Source organism: Amblyomma maculatum, unplaced genomic scaffold (genome assembly GCF_055883805.1).
Source record: "Amblyomma maculatum isolate TAMU_Amacu unplaced genomic scaffold, ASM5588380v1 scaffold_91, whole genome shotgun sequence".
Classification (NCBI taxonomy): domain Eukaryota; kingdom Metazoa; phylum Arthropoda; class Arachnida; order Ixodida; family Ixodidae; genus Amblyomma; species Amblyomma maculatum.
Genome location: NW_028146816.1, coordinates 57,069 through 78,655, shown reverse-complemented (window position 1 = coordinate 78,655; position 21,587 = coordinate 57,069). Strand labels below are relative to the sequence as shown.

At 44.7% G+C, this 21,587-nt stretch overlaps 1 protein-coding gene across 1 annotated transcript; it reads right to left on the bottom strand.

Annotated features, from left to right (window-relative positions):
• Positions 1 to 8,302: 8,302 nt before the first annotated feature.
• LOC146170659 (carboxypeptidase inhibitor SmCI-like) lies at positions 8,303 to 21,228 on the bottom strand (the record flags this gene model as incomplete). Its single annotated transcript, XM_084586863.1, has 5 exons — positions 21,162 to 21,228; positions 20,135 to 20,365; positions 13,384 to 13,560; positions 10,095 to 10,268; positions 8,303 to 8,482 (listed from the first exon to the last, which is right to left on the bottom strand). Coding segments are annotated over exons 1-5 (829 nt in total), but the record flags the coding sequence as incomplete, so codon positions are not given.
• Between the last annotated feature and the right edge of the window lie 359 nt (positions 21,229 to 21,587).

Genomic DNA, 21,587 nt, shown 5'->3' with positions numbered 1-21,587 from the left:
TACTTTTAGGTTAAATGGCGGCCGTGTAAGAAGGCATCTAAAAGGCAAGATATATTTTTGGAGGATATTTCGTTAGCAAACATAATACCAAGTGATGCGAAACATTATCAAATGTATTCAGAAGCCTAGAAGAAATAACCACGCAATATTTCCGTTGTTTGTAATTATGTAGTAATTACCGCAAGTGATAAAGGGCCGGAACAGATTTTCAGCCGTGAGTTAACCCTTACTGATGCCTGAAGCAACTTTTTTTTTTTTTTTGTGATAATAAAGAATGCAGGGAGCCTTGAAATTAGCGCGTATGCCCTTTACCAAAGGATCATTGTTCATGTCGGCCAAAATTAACTCGGAAGGGAAAGTGGTCAGTCTTTTTTGGGTATAAATATAACGGCACCTGTTCTCTATGTCTGAGGGAAGTGAACCAAATGCAAGTCGTAATTGAAAATAGAGGCAAATAGAGGCAAGCAAAACGACGAAGAATAAGAACACGATAGGCGGAATAAGTCAAATTTACAGAAATAATTACAGCTTGATGTTTTAAGTTGAAGGGTGGATCCTGAGTGGAGTTATTATAAGGTTGCAGAATATTATTCCTAACTTGAATACGGAAAGGTAGCTATAAAGGAGGATCTTCTAAGCGACGTAAATACTCAGACGCAGATTTATAGTGTCATGCAGCGTTTCTGCATTAAGTGCCAACAGGTTATCGCAGCATAGGGAATACTGAAGGAGACCTGGGCTTCCCACACTATGTTTCTATCGCTTAACAGAGAAAAATTCCCTTGTAGCCGTGCAGCAACACATTTCCCTTATATAATTTTGTTGTGTGCGTCTGATTTCAGATCTTTATGTGGTAAGAGCTTTATAATGAGCGGTGGTAAGTTGTCTGCTGAGGATCGAAAATATGCTGAAAACGACGACAAAGAGCCCGCATACGAAAGCGCTCCATGCGCAAAAGAACCGTTCACCAAATCGACCACTCAGGAAATTTAGATTTAATAGAACGCACATTTTCATTGTATAATTTCATAAAAACCTTTTTAAATTTTGCAATGGCGGAGTAATGAGCATGGCGTGGAATAGAGATGAAGCAGAAAGATTGAAATCGTCTCAGAGAAGCTAAGATATTAAACTAATGAAATTAGCTCTAGTGAGATGACTGAACTGGGAAGAATATTACGAATATAAAGAATAAAAAATAAATATGTGTTCAGAAAGTGGAAAATTCAGAATGGCTTGCCAAAATAGTCCTTGTTAAGTAACCTGCAAGAGCCCAGTGTTATACAAATGCAACTTGAAGTGTTGTATGTCTGTAACGGGCATAGATCAGTAATAACTACTATGTTACAGAACGTGACACGTGCTTAAACATGAGTTCTTCTAAGGTTGGCAACACCCCATAGAATACTTTTTGCGTTAAAATCTCCATCAGAGATAACGTATACAGGGGAAGCTGTAAAGAAGTAGTCAGCAAGGCAAGAAGAGCTTTGATAATCCCGTAGAAATATATACTGCTGTAGAAAGGAAATAGTCACTCAATATGTAACACAGAACGACAAGAACTTCAGGACAGATGAAAGCTCAGAATACATCAAAACTAGGATTAAGGAGCAATATGACACGACGTAGAGTTCCAGTAGAGCGAATTTTGTGAAATTTTTAGGGGATTCAAACAAATCGATTTTTATGATGACGTATAGATTGCAGGAAGATTTTGCGGCCATGTCATTGTCTTAAACACAATAAACCTTCGGGGTATTCTCGCAGCGTTTGTGATGTAAGTTTGCTTGTAAATGATTAATGCTATGGAATGAAATTTTTATTGTTATGAAATGTTTTTGTTTCGTTCTCTTGCTCCTCATTTTAGCTTTCCTCTCTCTCTCTCTCTCTTTCTCTCTCTCGCTTTGTGAATTTGTAGACCGACAATTACAATGCTGTAGGAGACGGCCAATTTCTTTTTTCACCCTATTTTATTTTTATGTAGTTTCTTTTTATTGTGGTCTGTCCTGCTTACTATTTTACTCCAGTCTCTTTTTTTCCTGTTTCTGTGTTCTGTATCACTGTCTCTCACCGCAAATTTTTTGTCATTTTTGTATATCCCTTGTTTTACTGCTGTTCTTTGGTTTTCCAGTTCTGTTTCCTGTTTTTGTCTTATTTGCAGCTCTGGATGCTGCCTTCTGAAGGTTTTGTTTTTCTTTATCTTCTTTTTTAGACCAGCGTGTACCACCTTGCGACTAGGATCTTTTTTTCTCTCTCTGTTTTACTGTTACTATAATCATTTTTATTTCATTTTTATATATATTTTCTTTTAAATCTTGAGCCTCCCTTTTATTTATTTATTATTGGCTTTAAGCTCTGCAAAGCTTTTGCTGGTCCGGGTTCTCTCTCCTTTTTTTTTTTCAGTTCTTTGAGAGGACAAATAAAATGACTAAAATGGAATGAGAGGGGGCGGCCACGGTCCTATAAGAGGTATATAGTTCAAGCCCTTATTCGGCCACGCGCTAGCAGAAAATAGCGCACAAGACGTGACGAGCAGAGTGGGCACACCAGCGGTGTCCCGCTTCGCATGTGGCGCATTTTACGTTCGAAGAGTAGAAAAACGCTTGCACATTACTCACTGAGGGGTGTAATGTGCAAAACATACACATTACAAATTACTCATGGAGATTAGTATAATCTTTATAGGTGCCATGCTCAACGTAGAGATCTGAACAATATTGAACGTGTTTCACTCTTTAGTCTTTTACTGACGGCATCTTTCAGTTTCATGGCTCTCATCCTAATAACCTTGGCAACACATGCAAGACGCTAATCGATTGAGCCCGAGAAGTCTGCAATGGCAAATACGTACTCAGTCGGAAAAAACTACAGAAAATGTTTAGATGTTAAGACAGAATGTCTGTGCGGTTTTTGACGGAAAATCTGTTGTGACAACAGAACATTCTGTAGTAACGTCAGAAATTTCTGTAGTCACAACAGAAAAGTGCTGCAGAACTACAGACAACAGAAATATACTACAGAAAACCTACAGAACTACGAAAAAGTACTACAGAACTACAGAAAAATTTGATGGTTATGACAGAACTACAGGATATTTTGTGATATTTTTGAAACAGTTGTGTAGTTTTTTTCGACTAATCTTCTTGCATTGATAAGAATGCTTCCTGCGATGCGTGGTAGATGTAAATCGTAAAGGCAGCTTTTTATTAGGACCGCAGTGGCATACACATTTACGTGTCTGAATCGCAGTCGACCAGAATGCTTATTGTTTGGTGCGTGTATATTAATTATAAATTCTTCGTTTTCTACGCTGCCTCACCTGCCTGACTTCTGAAGCACCATCGAATATAGTCCCTTCACAGGTGGTCATGAAGGTAAAAAAACCAGGCAGATGAGGCGGTGGAGTATTTCCGGTTCGTAATTAGATACACAGAAAAAGTGACAAAAAAAAAATGAAGTGCTCTGCCTTGAGTGACAAATAAATCTTAGTCGTTATTCAAACAACCGCAATAATGCATAATGCGTAGATGCATATTTTTTCATTGCAATAAGAAACCTGTTGAAGAAGTGATCGAAAATATTTCTGGCGCTGTGATTCCAATTTCTTTATGAACGAAAACTTCTTTATTTTCAAGCAGGTATGATGAAAATGCTTTCTTTAAGCACTTTCCAAAGGGCAAAACATACATCGTAGGTTTGTTCTGTTGCAGAGTAAAGCATCTTGATAAAAGAAAAAAAAAAAAAGCCCTCATATAGCATTGTCGTGAGTTCCCGCTTGAATGTTGCATCCCAAGTATTGCCTTACTTCAAGGGGTACGTGACTCTTGGTGTATGCTTGCCTGCAAATGAAAAATACATTGGCATTACTTGATGTCCTGATGCTGTCTTCCACATTAAGATTTATATTTAATTTCAACTTAGATCACAGTCATTCCCCGATTGCTATAGACTGGGGACGTACATCAATGTGACAGTGCTTTGTCACATTATAAATCATCCCTTGAAGAAAGCATCTAGTGTGTTGAGACTCATATACAGTGAGCGTCCGCGCTTTCCAAAGATCTTGGCATTTAGTTATGTTTTTTTTTTCGCTGCGCCATGTTCTCCACATTGCAGCTCTAAACTAACGTTCTTAACCTGCTAAACCACGTACACTGAACTCAGGTTTCAGCTTCTAGAGCCCACATTTTATTCAAGCACCATATATATAGCGTTGTATATTCATATTGTTGTCGACAAAGACGTCACGCACTTTCGGCTCACGGACGGAATGCGACCAGACCCTCTCCGGGATCCCGCCTCAGACTCTATTCCTATCGTACTTGTAACGAAAAAAAGCGGTGAAAAATGGTTTTACGTAGACGTTCGAGCCCTCAACAAAATAATCAAGAAGGATAGTTATCAGCTCCTAATAATTGACAATTAACCTTACAGGCTCCATGACAAACGACTTTTCATGAGCCTAGACATTGGGTGCGAATATTATCAGGTGCCTATCGATAAAGAGAACCGAAAGAAGACAGCGTTCGTCACTCCGGACGGCCATTACGAATTCACCCGCGCATGCCATTCGGACTTGTCAACGCACCTAGAATGTTCCAGCGCATGATAAACACGGTGCTCGAACCGCTCAAACAAATGAAACCCATAGCGTACATGGATGACTTGCTGATTACCTGGGCCTCGTTTGGAGAGGGATTAGACAACTTGACACAGGTACTTGAAGTCCTGCGGGCTCCTGGCATTACGTTGTGCTTGAAAAAGTGCTCGTTCTTTCAAGAGAAAATTAGCTACTTGGGTTACGAGATTTCGGCTTTAGGCATCAACTCCGACAGTCTCAAGCTAAAAGACATTGCTAATGTTCCTGCTCTAGCAGATGACCACAACTTACGACATTTCTTCGGCCTTTGCAGCTATTTAAGACGCTTCGTGGCCGGATTCGCTAATATAGCAAAGCTACCTACGACCCTGCTTTGCAAGGAACAGTGCTTGTGCTAGAATGACAATCAAGAGGCTGTATCTAGGAAACTGCAAAGACACCTATTGAGCAAGCCAACACTGGAACTTCACGCACTTGGAGCGAAGACGGAAGTGCACACTGATGCGTGCAGGGTTGGTCTCGGAGGAGAGCTGTTGCAGCGACAAGCGACGAGGAACGGTACCACTCGTACGAACTTGAGGCGTTAGCGGTTGTATGGGCTATTGAGAAGCTTAGACATACCTGTACAGAATCGAGTTCCTTGTTTTTACAGAACTGCACCTCTTTCAGGACTGCCTTGTCAAAGCGAGATCTGGTACCAAGTGTGGGCAGGTGATACATGAAGCTACAAGAATACACGTTTGATGCAGAACACCGACCTAGAGCTTCAATGAGCCATGTTGATGCCCTCAGCAGGGCGCCTACCTCGGAAGCTGAAGAGACTGACGTTGCAAGAGGCATTAATGTCTTTGTAACGGAGCTCACCGACGACGACTGGTTGACGCTAGCACAGAAAACGGACTCGACGTTACAGTCTATCGCAGACACTTTGAGGGGATAGTCGAAGACGAAAGAAGCACACCGCATAAGAAAAGAGTATGCCCTGGTTGAAGGCGTGCTTTTTAGGAGATCATGCAACATCGTGAGGAGCACTTGCTATGGGTGGTGCCACAAGCGGCACGTTGGCAAAACGTGAGACGGTGTCATGACGCTGTGGGACACTTCGCAGTTGACAAAACCATGGCCTTGCTAGAAAGCAAATATTGATTTCTAAGGATACGACGGTACGTAAAACGGCACATCTCATGCTGCTTGGAATGTTGGTATCGGAAAGCTACTTTCAGAAAAAAAGTCAGGCAGGCTTCACAGCATCAAAAAAGTGGCCATGTCTATTGAAACTATCGATATGAATCACTTGGGCCCATTCATCCACAGCACTAGTGGCAATACGCATGTCATTGTGGAAGTAGATAGCTGTACGAAGTTTGTGGTCGTTCGCGCTGTGAGAAGCACCACGTCAAACTATGCCAATGGTTTTCTCAGATACTTTGTTGCCACCTTCGGGGCTCGAAGATTGATCACCTACCAGGGAACGGTTACACCAGCCGACAGCTCGAGAAGTACTGCAAGTCGCTCAACATAATTCACGGGAAGAACGCATCGTGCAAACCTAGGGCCAACGGACACGTCGAGAGGTACAACAGAATGATAACGTCCGCCATTTCCAGTCTACCAGAACGAGGCTACTGAAAGGACTGGGACGAAACTAACGCAGGTGCAATGCGGAATCAACAGCACAGTATACCGAGCTACGATGGCGACGCCATTCAGTCTGCTTTTCAACTTTCGCCCGCGAAACTTGATAGGAGACCCAGTTGATGAGGCCATATCATTGGAGCTTGACGCCAGCCTGCTTAAGCTACGGGAGACGGCAATCGGCAACATTCGCCAGGACCAGGAGAAACAGAGAGAGAGTTTTAACAAGTGATTAAAGGATGCACTGAGCTATCAACCAGGCGACATTGTGTTGATCGAGAGGGAGCCAGTCTCAACGGGAGAGTCGTGCAATGGGGCCCAAAGTACAGAGGACCGTACATGGTCAAGGAAATACTTCCTAACGACCGATAGAAAGTGCGAGACTTCCCCGAAGTACAGCGGACACGACGATTCTACGAAATCTTAGTGGCAGCGGACCGGATGAGGCGCTTCAAACTGGAAACCATGGCCAGCGGCGATTACAGAAAACGAAAGACCCCATTCCAACCGAGGGCGGTTGGAAACAAAAGGATGACTGAATGTTGTCGACAGAGACGCACACACTTTCGGCTGACGGACGGAATGCGCGCAGACTCTCTCCGGGCTTCAATGCGGATATTCCGACCTCGGACATCTGGTGGGAGAGGGTGTGTTGAGAAGGACCGAGTTGACCGTGAACAGCCGAAACGGACTATTTTCGGACAGTATGTGTTTTGTACGCCGTGCGAGCGAGGGCTCTCAAACGAAGGGACAATAAATCTGTTCCGTTGTTTTTGTTTAACGACTGTGTCGACTACAATAGTGAGAGTGATGGAACGATCAATGACCGACTTGTTTAGCTTCTTTGTGCATCTGGTGATTGTGAGAGCGATACCTACAAACTTTCTCCTTTTCGCATTAGACAATGGAATTGCACGGCTGCTGAAAATTGTCAGCCCTAATTTCGTACAGATGAACTCATTTCAGGCCCTGTGTAGCCGTCGCGTGGAAGCATGCGTTGTTCCATTGTGCCGCCAGTAACTAGTGAATTCCTTCTGTAATTCGTAACATTTGAAGCGTGCATGCTGTACAGATGCAGTAATACAGATTATAATCCACAAAAATAAAAACACTTCCCACTTGTGGTTTTGGACATAAATGGCAACTATGTGGAAGCGTTTTATAAACTGAGATTACTATTACACGTCTGGCAGAGGTCAGAGTACTGTATTGTATGCAATAAGGCGATTTACGGACTTTTGCAATGGTCTCTAGAGCGCCTTATGATCAGTCTGCTAAATGGGTTAGATAGCTTTATGTAATACTACACACAGGGGCACGTTAGAGATATCGTCTAATGGTTATTCAGTTTCCTGCAGGCATAATCACCTAACTGCTGCAAGTAATAGGCATCCCCCGTTTGCAGGCGTCGTACTTGCGAACGACCGCAACGACCGCTACGAACGAGGACGCTGTATTTGCAGCAGTTACGTGATTATACCTGTGGGAGACTGAATAGTCTATATGTGAGATATTTAACGGGCCCCTGTGTGTAGTGTTATATATAGCTATCTAAACCGTTTAGCAGACTGATCTCATGGTGCTCTAGCGACCACAGGAAAGTCCGTCAATTGCCTTCTTGCATACTTAATACTTTTCTGACTCCTGCCAGGTTTGTAACGGTAATCTCGGTTTATGAAACACTTTCAGCTTATTCCAATATGCATGTATGAAACCACAATAGGGGAGTGGGGGGAGGAGGGATATGGCTGCTTTGTGCCGTCACGCGTGGCTACAGGTGGCGCGGGTCATGCTTCACTGCACAAATGTAAGCTGTCCCTTCCTTCCGCAGTGCACGCTGTTGCGCTGCTGCAGCTGTTGAGCGATGAAAGTGCGATCATCCTATTCGTCAAACTTTCAGGTTACGCGCTTGATACTTTCCGAGTGCTACCACTAGCGCTGACTCGAACAGCTTGCCAGAAAACAATGCTGACCACTCTAAAGGGAAAGAGAGCTTACGCTTACTCAGATATTTCTGCATAGGGTGCCTTCACATGCAAACGCTTTGACAGCGAAAATGGTACTCACGCATGCAAACACGTTGGCATTCTGTAATGTTGGGAAATCGGTTATACTTGGGTCCCATAGGCTTACGAAAAAATGTTTTAGTTCTCCTGCATTCGTTTTTATGTGGATCGAAGAAGAAGCTCGTGGCCCACCTAAACCATTCTTTGTTCTCCTGTGTATGCTTTAAGCACCGGGACTCCTCTGTGAACGAAAGAAAAGTTTTACCCACGAGAAAAACACGTTTTTCCGCTTGTACCAAGGTGCGTCATTACACAACTCACATAGACAATCACCAGACGACCAGACGCTGTGGTTGAGATATGTCATTAGTGTCTGTTATTTGCAGCTTTGACAAAATTGCAAAGCAGCTAAAAAAGATATGGTCTATTTGTGTACAAAAAAAAAAAAAAACTATGGTGCGGTTGATAGTGTTAGATGAGCATGAAAATTAAGATTAGATGTTTGCTGGCTTACTTGCCGAACTAAAGAAGTTGTGATTGCTTGTGATATGTTGGCAGCACTGGCAATAATGTTTCCGGAATATATTGCTTCTGGCAGTGCCAGGTCGGCACTTTTTTCTTGCTGGACAAAATATGTTAATTTTTTAGCATATTCAAATGATTGGCTGCTTCGAGGCATACTTTTTGTAACATACAAGAACACAAACAAAACTTTATTGACTTCATATCTGGCCTGGAAATATCAGAAGAAATTTTCCCTCCCTTTTTGGTTGGAAGACGAAAGATAGTGTACCTTAGACGCATGATAGCCCCAGTTGCTTATGCGTCATAAAACCCCGTATATATAAGAATATTGTACCAGAAAAACATTTTAAAGAGCGTTTTTCGACCAGTTGCTAATGAAAGCAATTTTCTGCGTGTCTTAAGGACGCGCAATTTTATAATTTACATCCCCGTTTGGTTCCTGGAGGTTTGTATTTATTTTTTGTTACTGACTGCCAAAATGCATTTTGCTGTTTTTAAGACACTCTTAACTGTTTGTCGCGAGTGCAGGGCAAGCCTTAAATTCAAGATTTTGTTTGACGTCGGAAGTTTATAGCAATCTCACCAATATATACAAAATAATAAGTCGAAAAAAAAAAAGCCGCAAAAACTTTCTGTTGTCACAGCAGAACATCTTTGTGGTATGTCACCGTAAACCTCTTTTGTAGCCACGTTGATCAATATTTTATGTAGTTAGAACAAAAAAGTACAAAACAACTTTAGACGACAGAATGGACGATTCCAAAAAAAAAAAAAATACCGACCTTTCAAAATACTACGTAACTACACAATATTTTGCCGCGCTTTTGACGCAACTCGAAAGCTCTTTAGAATGGGCAACATCTAAATTGCTCTGCAGTTGTATCACAACGAAAAATGACGTCAAAGATTGGTGTGCTTAGCACCTACCAATTAAGACTGCGCACGGGGTGGCGTAAGCAAGGGAAAGTTCAAGTTTTTATAATCGTCTAAAAGGGGTCAAAGGCCAAACATCTCAAATAAGGGCGCGCTAAAAGTAAAGTTCGAACAGGGTAACAAACTACATGCAACCTCTTCTATATTTATCGGGTAGGCTTGACTGATATTTTAAAACATCTTATAATAAAACAAAATTCAAGGCCGAAGTCCAAAGCTACTGCTACGCTGGCTACGCCACTGTGGAGCCTGCAAGGTTTGGGAATAAATGTGGCGCTTGTCTTGCTTTCCTGCCATACTGAACAAGGCTACTCAACAAAGCAATATTATCGCAAACTGGTTTCTTAACGGCTGTTGCAAAACAGTACATAAAAGAGCAAAATAAATTCGATTACTTGCGCACGCCATCAAGCACTGGTACGCTGTCAGAAAGTTGTTGCGGTTTCCTCCGCATCCGGTGTAGTTGAAGGCTTCGCAAGTTCTGAATAGAGGGTTGTAGCCGAAGCGAGTGTGTTGTGAGTAGCAGTAGCCTACGTCTATTGGAAGCCTGCATGCGTCATCTATAAATTCTGGGATAAAAATTTGAGACAAACGATAAGAATAAAACAATAATCTATGTCAATAAAACTTACGGAATATAGATGCTTAAGGGTGCAGGAAGAAGATAGTGCTCCGGGGCGAAATCAAATTGATTTACATTATTTGACAAAACAAGTTCAATGTCGTGTTAAAAGCAAGATAACTTTCGCGTATATAGTTTCTATAGATAAAGAAAGTTACTCTGACACAAAGAGAACGTTGGGTCTAACATGAAAACAAATAAAGCATCTTTAAAAATTTACTAAGTGTTACAGCAGTTTACCATGCGCACTGACACCCCAAAAATGGTAAAATAATAAAATCTACTTAGGGCACACAACGGCCGTTGTTCCGGACGATAAAGTGAAAACGTCAAGGAGGTTTAACTCTAGTTACAACTAAGATCAGGCAGTAGCTGTGCTATAATGTATATATATTTTCCGATTTTATTTATTGAAACCATTTCAGCAATATATGACAATGTCATAGCGCGTAGTTCAATTTTTAATCGCATTACTAAATAAGAGTAATCAAGACCTGGAATAAGTCGTGTAGTCATACTCTCCATAAGCCATTCAAGTAGGAGCATAAATTTGAATTTCGTTCAGTTAACTAATTGATTTAGTTAATTACTATGCGCAATTAGTAAGTCAAACAAGTAGTTATGCAGCCATGAATGATCATGAAGGGATGTGGTAATGCTTCAGTTCACGACAGCACACTGTACTAAGTGGGATAGTGCCGTAGGCGGGCGAAGTCCTCGTTTAACCTTGGCTGACCTTGAGGGTCAGGTTGGCCGAAAAATGCGTTTTCTGTGTTTGTACTTGGAGTAGTCAAGCCATAGTTACGATACGAAATATTTGAAGTACATCTGGTAGCTACACTCTGAGATGTTGATTGACATTTTATCAATGCTGTTGGGCTGAAGTGCTTACAGTGTGACTAAATAAATAGAATAAAATACATAAATACTTAGAAAATCTTCTCTTAGAGCAAGGCATATAGCACCCCTAAAGAGTACTGTTCTGCGGGAGGCAACATAAAAAGTTCACGAGAAACGTAAACATCCAGCACAGCGACGTACTGAAACAAAAGTAATGGTGTACCGTTGAGAGACAGGCGTCGGGCGCATCGGTTAAAGGAAGTAACGTAATTTAAAGAACGAAAATTTCGGTACACGCATTTAAGATTGCTCACGTTTGGGAGTGCAAAAGCGTCACTATTCGTGTGGCCGCAGCATCATTGGAAATGGTTCTAAATTGATTAGCTTTCTATCTTGTAATATGTTTTCGTGTTTGTTCCACACCAGTAGGACAGTATTCGGACCTAGTCGCCAGACAGCGACGAGAGTTTCCGAGCTTCCACGGCCTTGTAGTAGGACGTAGTCGGTGCATTCGAGGTTTTATCTGTATCTATTTCACATAATGCTTCAGTGCTTCAAGAGTCGTCATCATGAATCACTGCTTAGGAGCGACAGCGCTTCCCGATTACATTTAGGATTGTTATTACTGTACGCAATACGCATCCTAAACACACTTTATATAAGTTATACGCCCCGCAATGCGTTCACTAGGCGCACCTCCTACATAACTGAATCAATTACTCTTCGAGGCCTATGCGTTGCACTTCCGTCGGGCATATGCAGAGAGCCACAGGTATAACGACAAGGTCGAGCAAGGAATTTTGTTAAGCGATAGCTTATAGAGCTCCTCGGTCCAAAAGCTGTCGGCGTAGTATGTATTTAGCAGTAGTCGGTACCACGTGTCGGAAATACTCGGAGGCTGCGTAAAAAGAAATCGTATAATGCTAATTTGTGGTTCTAGTGATTGAAGATTGATTGTTGTGTGATATGCGATGGAGAGTTAATGAAATTGTAAATAATTATTATATTGAGGAAAACAGTCACACTTTGGGCTCGTCGCTGCTCCCCTCCCTCTCCTCTGGGGGCTGTCGCCCTCTCGCTGGTGCCCTCTGCGGCGAAGAACATGCGGAAGGCGCCCCACTCGTGGTGCCCGATGGCAAGGGGCCGTTCCCCATCGCGGCTCTCGATCTTCCTCGGTGGCGGTGCAAGTGAATGAGTGCGCGTGTGGTGTGTGCACCGAGGGCAGGGCGGACAGGACAGGCCAAGTGATCGGACGCGTCCAGGGAGAGACGGGACTGCTCAGGTGAACACAGCATTGCTTGATCGCGCGCGCGCGGCCGAGGAAGCCCATTAAACGGTTAACCCTTGTGGTCCTCCGTGTTTGTTCTTGGGGCCACCACTGTGATCTGAGCTAGTGGAGTGTTGTTTACTCTGAGAGCGGAGCCGCAACCCCGTAGAGAATCCCACAATTCTGGCGCCCCACATTGGGCGCCATTTTGTGGGGGTTGTCATGGGGCGCCGGCTCCGCTTTGAGAACCAAAGCCACACCGCTAGCTCTGACAACAGTCATGGCCGTGAAGAACGACACACCGAGGCACAGCCAGCAGGCCAAGCTGTTTATTGGGAACGCCCAATGTTCTTCCTCGCCGTAGTAGCAGTATCCGCGCGGTCCGGCGACGCGGCGTCGTCTCCCTGGGTGAAGATGCTGTCCGCCGAGATGAGAGGGGAAGGGCCATGGACGTTTCGGAGGAAGGTTCTATGCAGCTTTAGCTACACTTGACCCGGTTGAAGGATTAGTAGTACTGTTTTCCTAATTATTTATTTCCCTAGTTATTTACTGCCAAGGTCATCCTTCATTACCCTTGAAAAAAGAAACCACATCATAACGGGAACAGAGCAGTGAACGGATGCATAAACTGCCAGTTCCAAGTTTATTTTTAAGTAGGCGCTCTAAATGAGAACAAAATTATTTATGCACGTAGCCAAGGCAAGATCTTTGATTTTTGTGTTTGAAAAGCATAATCTATTTGTACAATATTGTACCGACTACGCTATACTTCCTTTTATTTCCTCAAAAAGTTCCAGTCTTGTGGAGCAAAGGTACAAGGAGCAGATTAGTCATGTCTCATATTTTCCTGATTTCATACAGTGAGCTTTCCACGGCAAGACTACGTTGTAGAGAACCCTCTTTGTGCAGTCGTGTTGGGTTTAGTTGCTTGCCCAACGTAATATACGGTACTCACCTGCACAATCCAGGAGACAATCAAGGCGAGTGCGAAAGTTGTTCGTATTTCCACTGCAGCCTCCGTACATATATCTTTCGCAAGTCTTGTTATCGGGGTTGAACCAGAAACGTGGTTCTGGCCTTGTTTTGCAAAGGCGCTCATTTTTGGGGTCGGCGCACACTCCGTAGTGCGGATCTGTGTAGATATATAAAAGAAACACGTTAGCCGACTGAAGGGGAAGTGCCGACTGAGCAGCGCACCGGGCGCAGTCTGCGTACCGAAATCCTTACAGCTTTGCTTTTTAGGGAGTGTTGTTACGACCGTGCATCATCCGCACTTGCGCGCTCTATTGTTCGCCTGTGGGCATGGATAAGTGCTGTGGATATGTGCTGTTGGTACAATGGCTCTAAGTGAGCCTGTTTCCAGGAGTCCTGTTTTGTAAGCCTGTTTTGCTTTGTGGGCACCCTGCAAATGCCAAATTGACCCTGTCAAGAGAACGTCTAGAAAAACACAAAGAAATGTCCCCCTGCAGGAAATAGCCGGAAGTGCTTTCGTTCAATTGTTCACCCTTCCCGTCGAGAAGCGCTATGGTCAAGTAAGGAATGCCTACTGTCCAAAGGAGACGACAGAGTGACACGTCCGCTGACGTACAGGACAAGAAAGGAGCAAGGTGATTACGGCCATTAGAGGATTTCCTGGGAATGCAGGAAAGATTTGCAATTGTTGGAAAGGGACAATGCTGGGAGCCGTATGCGGCGCGCACGTGCACTTGGGTTTCTGAGAAGTAAATCCACTTGCCGGAACCAGCCTATCGATTCTTGGCTGAAGAATAGAAATGTACCTCCTCGCCGTTCCCAAGCTTTTCCCGCCAACAAGTGACCAGGCCCAACGAAAATATGCCGGGCCAGTCAGTGCTTCAGACCATCAGTGCAGTGATGTGTTCGATTGGATGCCGATATCTGAGGGGCGTGCCCTGGATTTGGTTGGTCAGCATCTTCAGAGAGGGGCTGGACATAGGGGGTTTTAAGGACGCTGCAGAGCACGAAATGTCGCTCTGAGCCCTGGGTAAACGGCTCATCCAGTCGCTTCTCGCTATGAACTCTTAACGCTTGCCATTTTGCTGATGTACCCTTCTTTTTCTTGTAAATAATCTTGTAAATAAGTTTTCTCAAAGTGCCATTAAACCTGCTTGTACATATTTCACCAACTTCGAAGATTCAATCCTTCTTCAACCCGGAGTCTCTGCACGCTACCAAGTGAAGGCCGGGTCGACTTAGCCCCAGCGTCACGACAACTGGTGGCAGCGGTGGGATTTGAATCTACAAGCCACAACATCTGGTGATTGGAGGTGGATCAGAATCTGCAAGCCACAACATCTGGTGATCGGACGTGGCATCTCAAGCAACAAGCAGGAGCAACAATCGGCCAACAAGAGAGCAGCTCGGAACATCGATCGCATGTGTGGGTGAGTGCTTGGCTTTTCTTCTGATGTGGACCAGGTTCTAGAACAGGGTTAGATTTTAGAACTGGTAAAAAGTGTTGAAACGCCTTTAGGTTTGGTAGTTTGCACTGTTGTTTTGGAAGTAGCCGACACTCGAAGCGATCATGGACCTACAAAAGCTGCAGAAACCGGAACTGTTGCAATTGTGTGAGGAATTGGGAATTGATACAAGTGGTTTGGCACGAAAACCCTTGATTATAAAGGCAATCACTGATCTGGGAACCGATGATGAGGAGCTCAGTGAAGCATGGAACCTCATCGGACAAAAAAAGGAGGAACAGCTCCGACAGCAGAAAGAGCGGGAAGAGGAAAAGAGGCGTGAGCGTGAACTTGAGAGGGAAAAAGAGGAAAAGGTGCATGAACTTGAGAGGGAAAAAGAGGAAAAGAAGCGTGAAATTGAAAGAGAAGCAAAAAGGCTGGAGCTAGAAATTGAGCTCCGGAAATTAGAACTAGAGTTGAGCAAGAGGTCGGGCAATTGTCCGCAGCTAGCGGTACCTCTTCTCAACAAGGAGGCAGATTTCAAGATGTCAAAGTACATGCAGCCATATCTGATATCAGGGGATATCGGTCTGTATCTGGCTAACTTTGAGCGAACCTGCGAAAAACTGTCCTTCCAGCGAGACACTTGGTCTCAGAGATTATTGACGGTTCTGCCCTGCGAGGCAGCGGAGGTTGTCGCGCGGCTAAGCAAGGAGGACGCGGACAACTACGAGAAGGTCAAAGCTTTCCTTCTGAGAAAGTATAGGCTTAGCGCCGAGGCGTTCAGACAACGTTTTCGGAACGCTACTAAGTCCAGGGACGAGAGTTACCCTGAATTCCTATACAATTTAAGAGTCAATTTGGGCGAGTGGCTAAAGAGCACTGATTCCTACAGTGATAGGGACGCTGTAGTTGAGCGAATTCTTTTGGAGCAGTTTTATAACTGCCTCCCAGAAACAGAAAGAAATTGGTTACAGGACCGAGGCGACATTAAGTCGGCAACCGAAGCTGCCGAACTCATTGAGGAGTACGCTTCGCGCCGACAATTCAGCAACCCCGTAGTGGATAGGCTCCGCAATCCCAAGTCGAGTGTGACTAACCGTCAGAAAAGGCACTTTGCTAGATTTGCAAACGAAGAAAGGAAGGCTTCTTCAGGCAAACGCCCTAGAAAGGACGGCAGTGAGAAAAGTGGGGAAGTGACCAACGCGCAGAACACAAAGAACAAGCTTGGGGCTAGGAAGCCGCTCACATGCTTTAGGTGTAATGAGCAGGGTCACATTGCCGTCAACTGCCGGAAAGAAAAGATTGCTTTCTCGTATGTCAGTGACTGCGATGAAAATATGCAGCTTTTAGAACCCTACCTGCATGACCTAGTAGTCAACGGGAAGCCTTGCAAGGTACTGCGCGATTCGGCCGCAACGATGGATGTTGTCCACCCGGCGTATTTGTCGCCTTCCGACTATACAGGACAGTGTGCATGGATCCGCCAGGTAGTGGAGGAACAGAGTGTGTGCTTGCCAATCGCGAACGTGGTCATCGAGGGCCCTTTCGGCGAGTTAACAACCGAGGCTGCCGTTTCAGGAAAGCTTCCTAAGTGCTATCCGTATTTGTTTTCCAACAAATCGGACATGCTACTGCGAAAGAGGGGCATCCTTTTCGGAGACAGAGTTGTACAAGCCTTAACACGTTCAAAGGCGCGAGAATTAGCTACACTGCTCATTCCAGAAAAATCCACAGCGGAGGAAACGGCAGTTAAAACAGTGGTCGATGCGGAAAATAGCGGGTCAGAAAGCTTTGAGAGCGAGGCATCTCAGATAAGTCAACATGAAAGTGAGCTTGCTAAGACACGGAATGAGGACGTTCTTGAGAGTAACCTCTTGCCGCCAGTGTCTAGTAATCTCACGAGACTTTTAAGTGGAACCCGAGAGGACTTAGCTATGGAGCAAGCCAATGATCCTAAGATACAGGAGCTTCTCAAAAGGACGGAGCAGATAGGAGAACTAAAGAAATCTCAGCTGTCCGATCTGGGGGAGCTAATAACAGAGTTTGAGGCCATGCTTCGTGGACAGGCCAGGCAGGACTGATTTGACTGAGCACGATATTGAGCTGACTTCAGACGTGCCAGTGCGATCAAGGTGCTACCGATTCTCTCCAAGGCAAAGAGAAATTCTGGATAGGGAAGTAACTCCCATGCTGGAATTGGGAGTAATAAAACCCTCGGAAAGCGATTATGCTTCGCCTATGATCTTAGTAGAAGCTCCAGATAAAGACCCTAGGCCTGTGGTAGACTACCGAAACCTAAATTCTCTCACCAGGGATCAAGTGTATCCTATTCCGAATATTGAGGAGAGAGTAGAACAGGTCAGTAGAGCGGCATATGTGACTACACTGGACCTTACTCGAGGATACTGGCAAGTACCGCTCACTGAACGCGCCAGCAGATACGCGGCTTTCGTCACTCCGACGGGCAGCTACCAGCCAGCAATGATGAGTTTCGGGCTCAAAAATGCTCCATTTTGTTTTTCCCGACTCATGGATAGGGTTTTAAAGGGGTGTGAAACATTCGCTGTGCCTTATTTAGACGACATTGCGGTTTTTTCCGACTCATGGGCGGACCATATGGTACATCTAAGAGCTGTACTGAGCCTTTTGCGTCAAGCTGGACTAACCGTAAAGGCCGAGAAATGTTGCCTGGCAAGGGCGACCGTGGACTACTTGGGTCACAATGTAGGTCAAGGTTTCAGGAAACCCAGCGAGATTAAGAGTTCTGCGGTAGCAGACTACCCGCGGCCGAGCACGAAGACGGAAATTCGGGCATTCCTGGGGCTGACGGGATACTACAATCACTACATTCCTAACTATTCAGCTTTGGCCAGCCCTCTGACCGACGCTCTCCGCAGGACAGAACCGACAAATGTAGTCTGGGACGAACAAAAGGAAGCCTCCTTCGTAAACCTGAAGGCTGTGCTGATTAGCCGTCCGGTATTGCGAGCTCCAGACTATGACCGAGAATTCACGGTCCAGTGTGATGCAAGTGATCGAGGGCTAGGTGCTGTTCTCTGCCAGAGAGATGACGACGGTAATGAGCACCCTGTGCTCTACCTGAGCAGAAAACTGAGTTCTAGAGAGAGGACTTATTGCGCGTCAGAGAAAGAGTGCGCTTGCATTGTATGGGCCATTCAAAAATTGCAGTGCTATCTTGGAGGGGCCAAATTCACCGTAGAGACGGACCATTGTCCCCTGGCTTGGCTGCAGACTGCGACATCGAAGAACAGTCGCCTTCTTAGGTGGAGCTTGATTTTACAGCAGTACAATTTTGAAATAAGATACAAAAAGGGGAAGTTAAATGGGAATGCGGACGCGCTTAGCCGCTCTTTCTAAGCGGCCCGAGATGTTCCTCACCATGTATCCAAATTGATAATCAGGTTTTTTTTTTTCGTGCGCTTGTATATGTGTGACTATGTAAAGCAGCACGTTTGGTTTTCTAGGAATACGTGGATCCTGAACGTCTTGAGAGTGGGCTTTTCTCGAACAACAATGGCAGTTTTCTTTTAACCTGGTCTCTTCAGACGGAAGGCGAGTGCTTGCTTCGACATGTGGTTGAGTTTCAGACAGCTCGAGCAATTTGGCCTACGACAATCAAGACAACGCGACAAGCAACAGCGAGCTTCAAGCGTTCATGTGCAGGCCATTAAGTCGTCTCTTCATGCAGCAGCTGCGACTGCTGCCCTCCGAGACTCTTCTGGCGGGGGAGGAGGCTGTTACGACCGTGCATCATCCGAACTTGCGCGCTCTATTGTTCGCCTGTGGGCATGGATGAGTGCTGTGGATATGTGCTGTTGGTACAATGGCTCTAAGTGAGCCTGTTTCCAGGAATCCTGTTTTGTAAGCCTGTTTTGCTTTGTGGACACCCTGCAAATGCCAAATTGACCCTGTCAAGAAAACGTCTAGAAAAACACAAAGAAATGTCCCCCTGCAGGAAATAGCCGGAAGTGCTTTCGTTCAATTGTTCACCCTTCCCGTCGAGAAGCGCTATGGTCAAGTAAGGAATGCCTACTGTCCAAAGGAGACGACAGAGTGACACGTCCGCTGACGTACAGGACAAGAAAGGAGCAAGGTGATTACGGCCATTAGAGGATTTCCTGGGAATGCAGGAAAGATTTGCAATTGTTGGAAAGGGACAATGCTGGGAGCCGTATGCGGCGCGCACGTGCACTTGGGTTTCTGAGAAGTAAATCCACTTGCCGGAACCAGCCTATCGATTCTTGGCTGAAGAATAGAAATGTACCTCCTCGCCGTTCCCAAGCTTTTCCCGCCAACAAGTGACCAGGCCCAACGAAAATATGCCGGGCCAGTCAGTGCTTCAGACCATCAGTGCAGTGATGTGTTCGATTGGATGCCGATATCTGAGGGGCGTGCCCTGGATTTGGTTGGTCAGCATCTTCAGAGAGGGGCTGGACATAGGGGGTTTTAAGGACGCTGCAGAGCACGAAATGTCGCTCTGAGCCCTGGGTAAACGGCTCATCCAGTCGCTTCTCGCTATGAACTCTTAACGCTTGCCATTTTGCTGATGTACCCTTCTTTTTCTTGTAAATAATCTTGTAAATAAGTTTTCTCAAAGTGCCATTAAACCTGCTTGTACATATTTCACCAACTTCGAAGATTCAATCCTTCTTCAACCCGGAGTCTCTGCACGCTACCAAGTGAAGGCCGGGTCGACTTAGCCCCAGCGTCACGACAGTGTCATACGCGCCTTTGGCGTGCTGAAAAGGGAAAAGATGGCTGGGAAAGTTGGCAAGAAAAAGCTGAACACTGTCGGTTGACAGATATGACAGGTGCAGATTGGTCTCAGGAGTCACTGCCATGACAGTTAACAGAACTCTGCAGTATCTCTACAGAGATACTTCTGTGACGTAGCCGAAAAAAAAAAAGAATGAGTCGTAGGGCTGCCTTCAGAAATTTTGAACGAGGAGAAGGGAAAGTAAGCGTCCATACTAATATGCTCTTGGAGCCAGCACTACAAGCAGATTCCTGTAGCTGAAAGGCTAAAAAAGCAAACAATGTGGTAGATGAACAACTTAACTTTAAACCTGGGAAGCAGCGCTCAAAATTTACGCAGTAAGCAGCGTTCCAATGTGCCTCTTCACTGAAGAGCTATTGGGCGCCGTCTCGCAACTGTCACGATAATTACTACAAATTCTATTGAGTGCAAGCTAATGTTTACACATTCTAAGAAGATTTACAGTGCAGTGATCATTGCGCCCTATAGAAGAAGGGGTTTGTACTCACCTCTGCACATTTTATTGCAAGCTTCCTTAGATTCGAAACAATTATTTTGTGACTCGCATACACTCGTGAAAAAAGGTTCGCATCTTGTTCTGGTCAGGTTGTAAAACCATCTTTCGAATGTACCATGCTCCTTAAGGGCAAATGGCGGTGACTTTTCACATTGTGCCGGGGCATAACTCGTTTGCCACTCCTCGTACTGATAGTCTTCATCCAAAGAAGTGCAAAAGGAGCCTATAAAAGCATATTCAGCATCAGTGACTTTTCCGTGACACTTATCCCTTTGTCAAACATTTCTCATCACTGCCTCCTAGTATCTGTTGCTTGAAAGGGCGATATCTGCACACGTGAAAAGTATAACGAAATCCTGTTGCAAAACCGAATCAACACACAGCTGCAGCTCTCATGTGAGTGGTAAATAGTGTGCATAGGAACCGTCTAAGGTGCACACTGAAAGCCTAACGTGTAGTGTGATGGATTGAAGAACAGAGTAACGAAAAAAGATAAGTTTTAGAGTTAGGAATATTGTTTTCAATTGTTTCAATAGCATCAGGTTGACAAAGTGATAAGGAACGCAGTACTATGGCATGTGATTCCTATACAGTTTTATGGGACAGGCTTTGGTGCACAAATAATTGGCAAGAATTTCTCCAATGGAGAAGATCTTATTCGCTCGCGACTGTGTAGAAACGCAAAAGGAAAATCTAAACATCTTTAAGCACGTGTTATATAGTGGGGGTCTTCCAAATATACAAAACTTGTGCAGCAGTGCAGTGTTTTTCAATAATATTTTAATTAAAGAATGGCTCTACCCAGTTCAGCTCCTGTGGTTCCACACAAAACCACTGATGAGGTAGAGTGCGGTTCTTGCGGCGTCATCGATATGCGCAGATTACCAGGATCTGGTAACGCCAAACTCGGTCGCAAGGGACTGTAAGCTGCATGACGCCAGGCAGTGTGCTTTATAGCGGAGTAACAGACGAAGCGTCATGATGAGAAATCAGCTACTACTGTTTTACGGAGCACTTACAGGCGACAACGGCTTCATTGGCAGGCGCTGCGAACGCCAGTGTTCCCTTCGGGCGAGTTCGCCTCATTGATGGAGTAGGCCGACTAGCTCACCAGCAGCTATAATTCTTCTAGAATACCGTACCGGCTGCCTTGGCCGCATCTGCTCTCTCTTTACGCCAAAGAAACTTGTAGTGCGAGCGCGCGTGTACACTCTAGCACACGTGTTGACGCCGCATTCGAAGAAACTTTGATGCGCTCGCCCATGCCCTAGAAATTTTTTTTTTTCTGCAATCCCCTTTTTTACCGTTCTGTTTTGTCCACCCATAACAACATTACAAACATAAAAAAAATGCAGAGAGAGCCCGGAAAGGCAAAGCTTTGCAGGGCTTAATTCTAATTTGAGATGAAAGAAGAACAGAAAAAGTCCGAAAAAAAAAAAAACGTA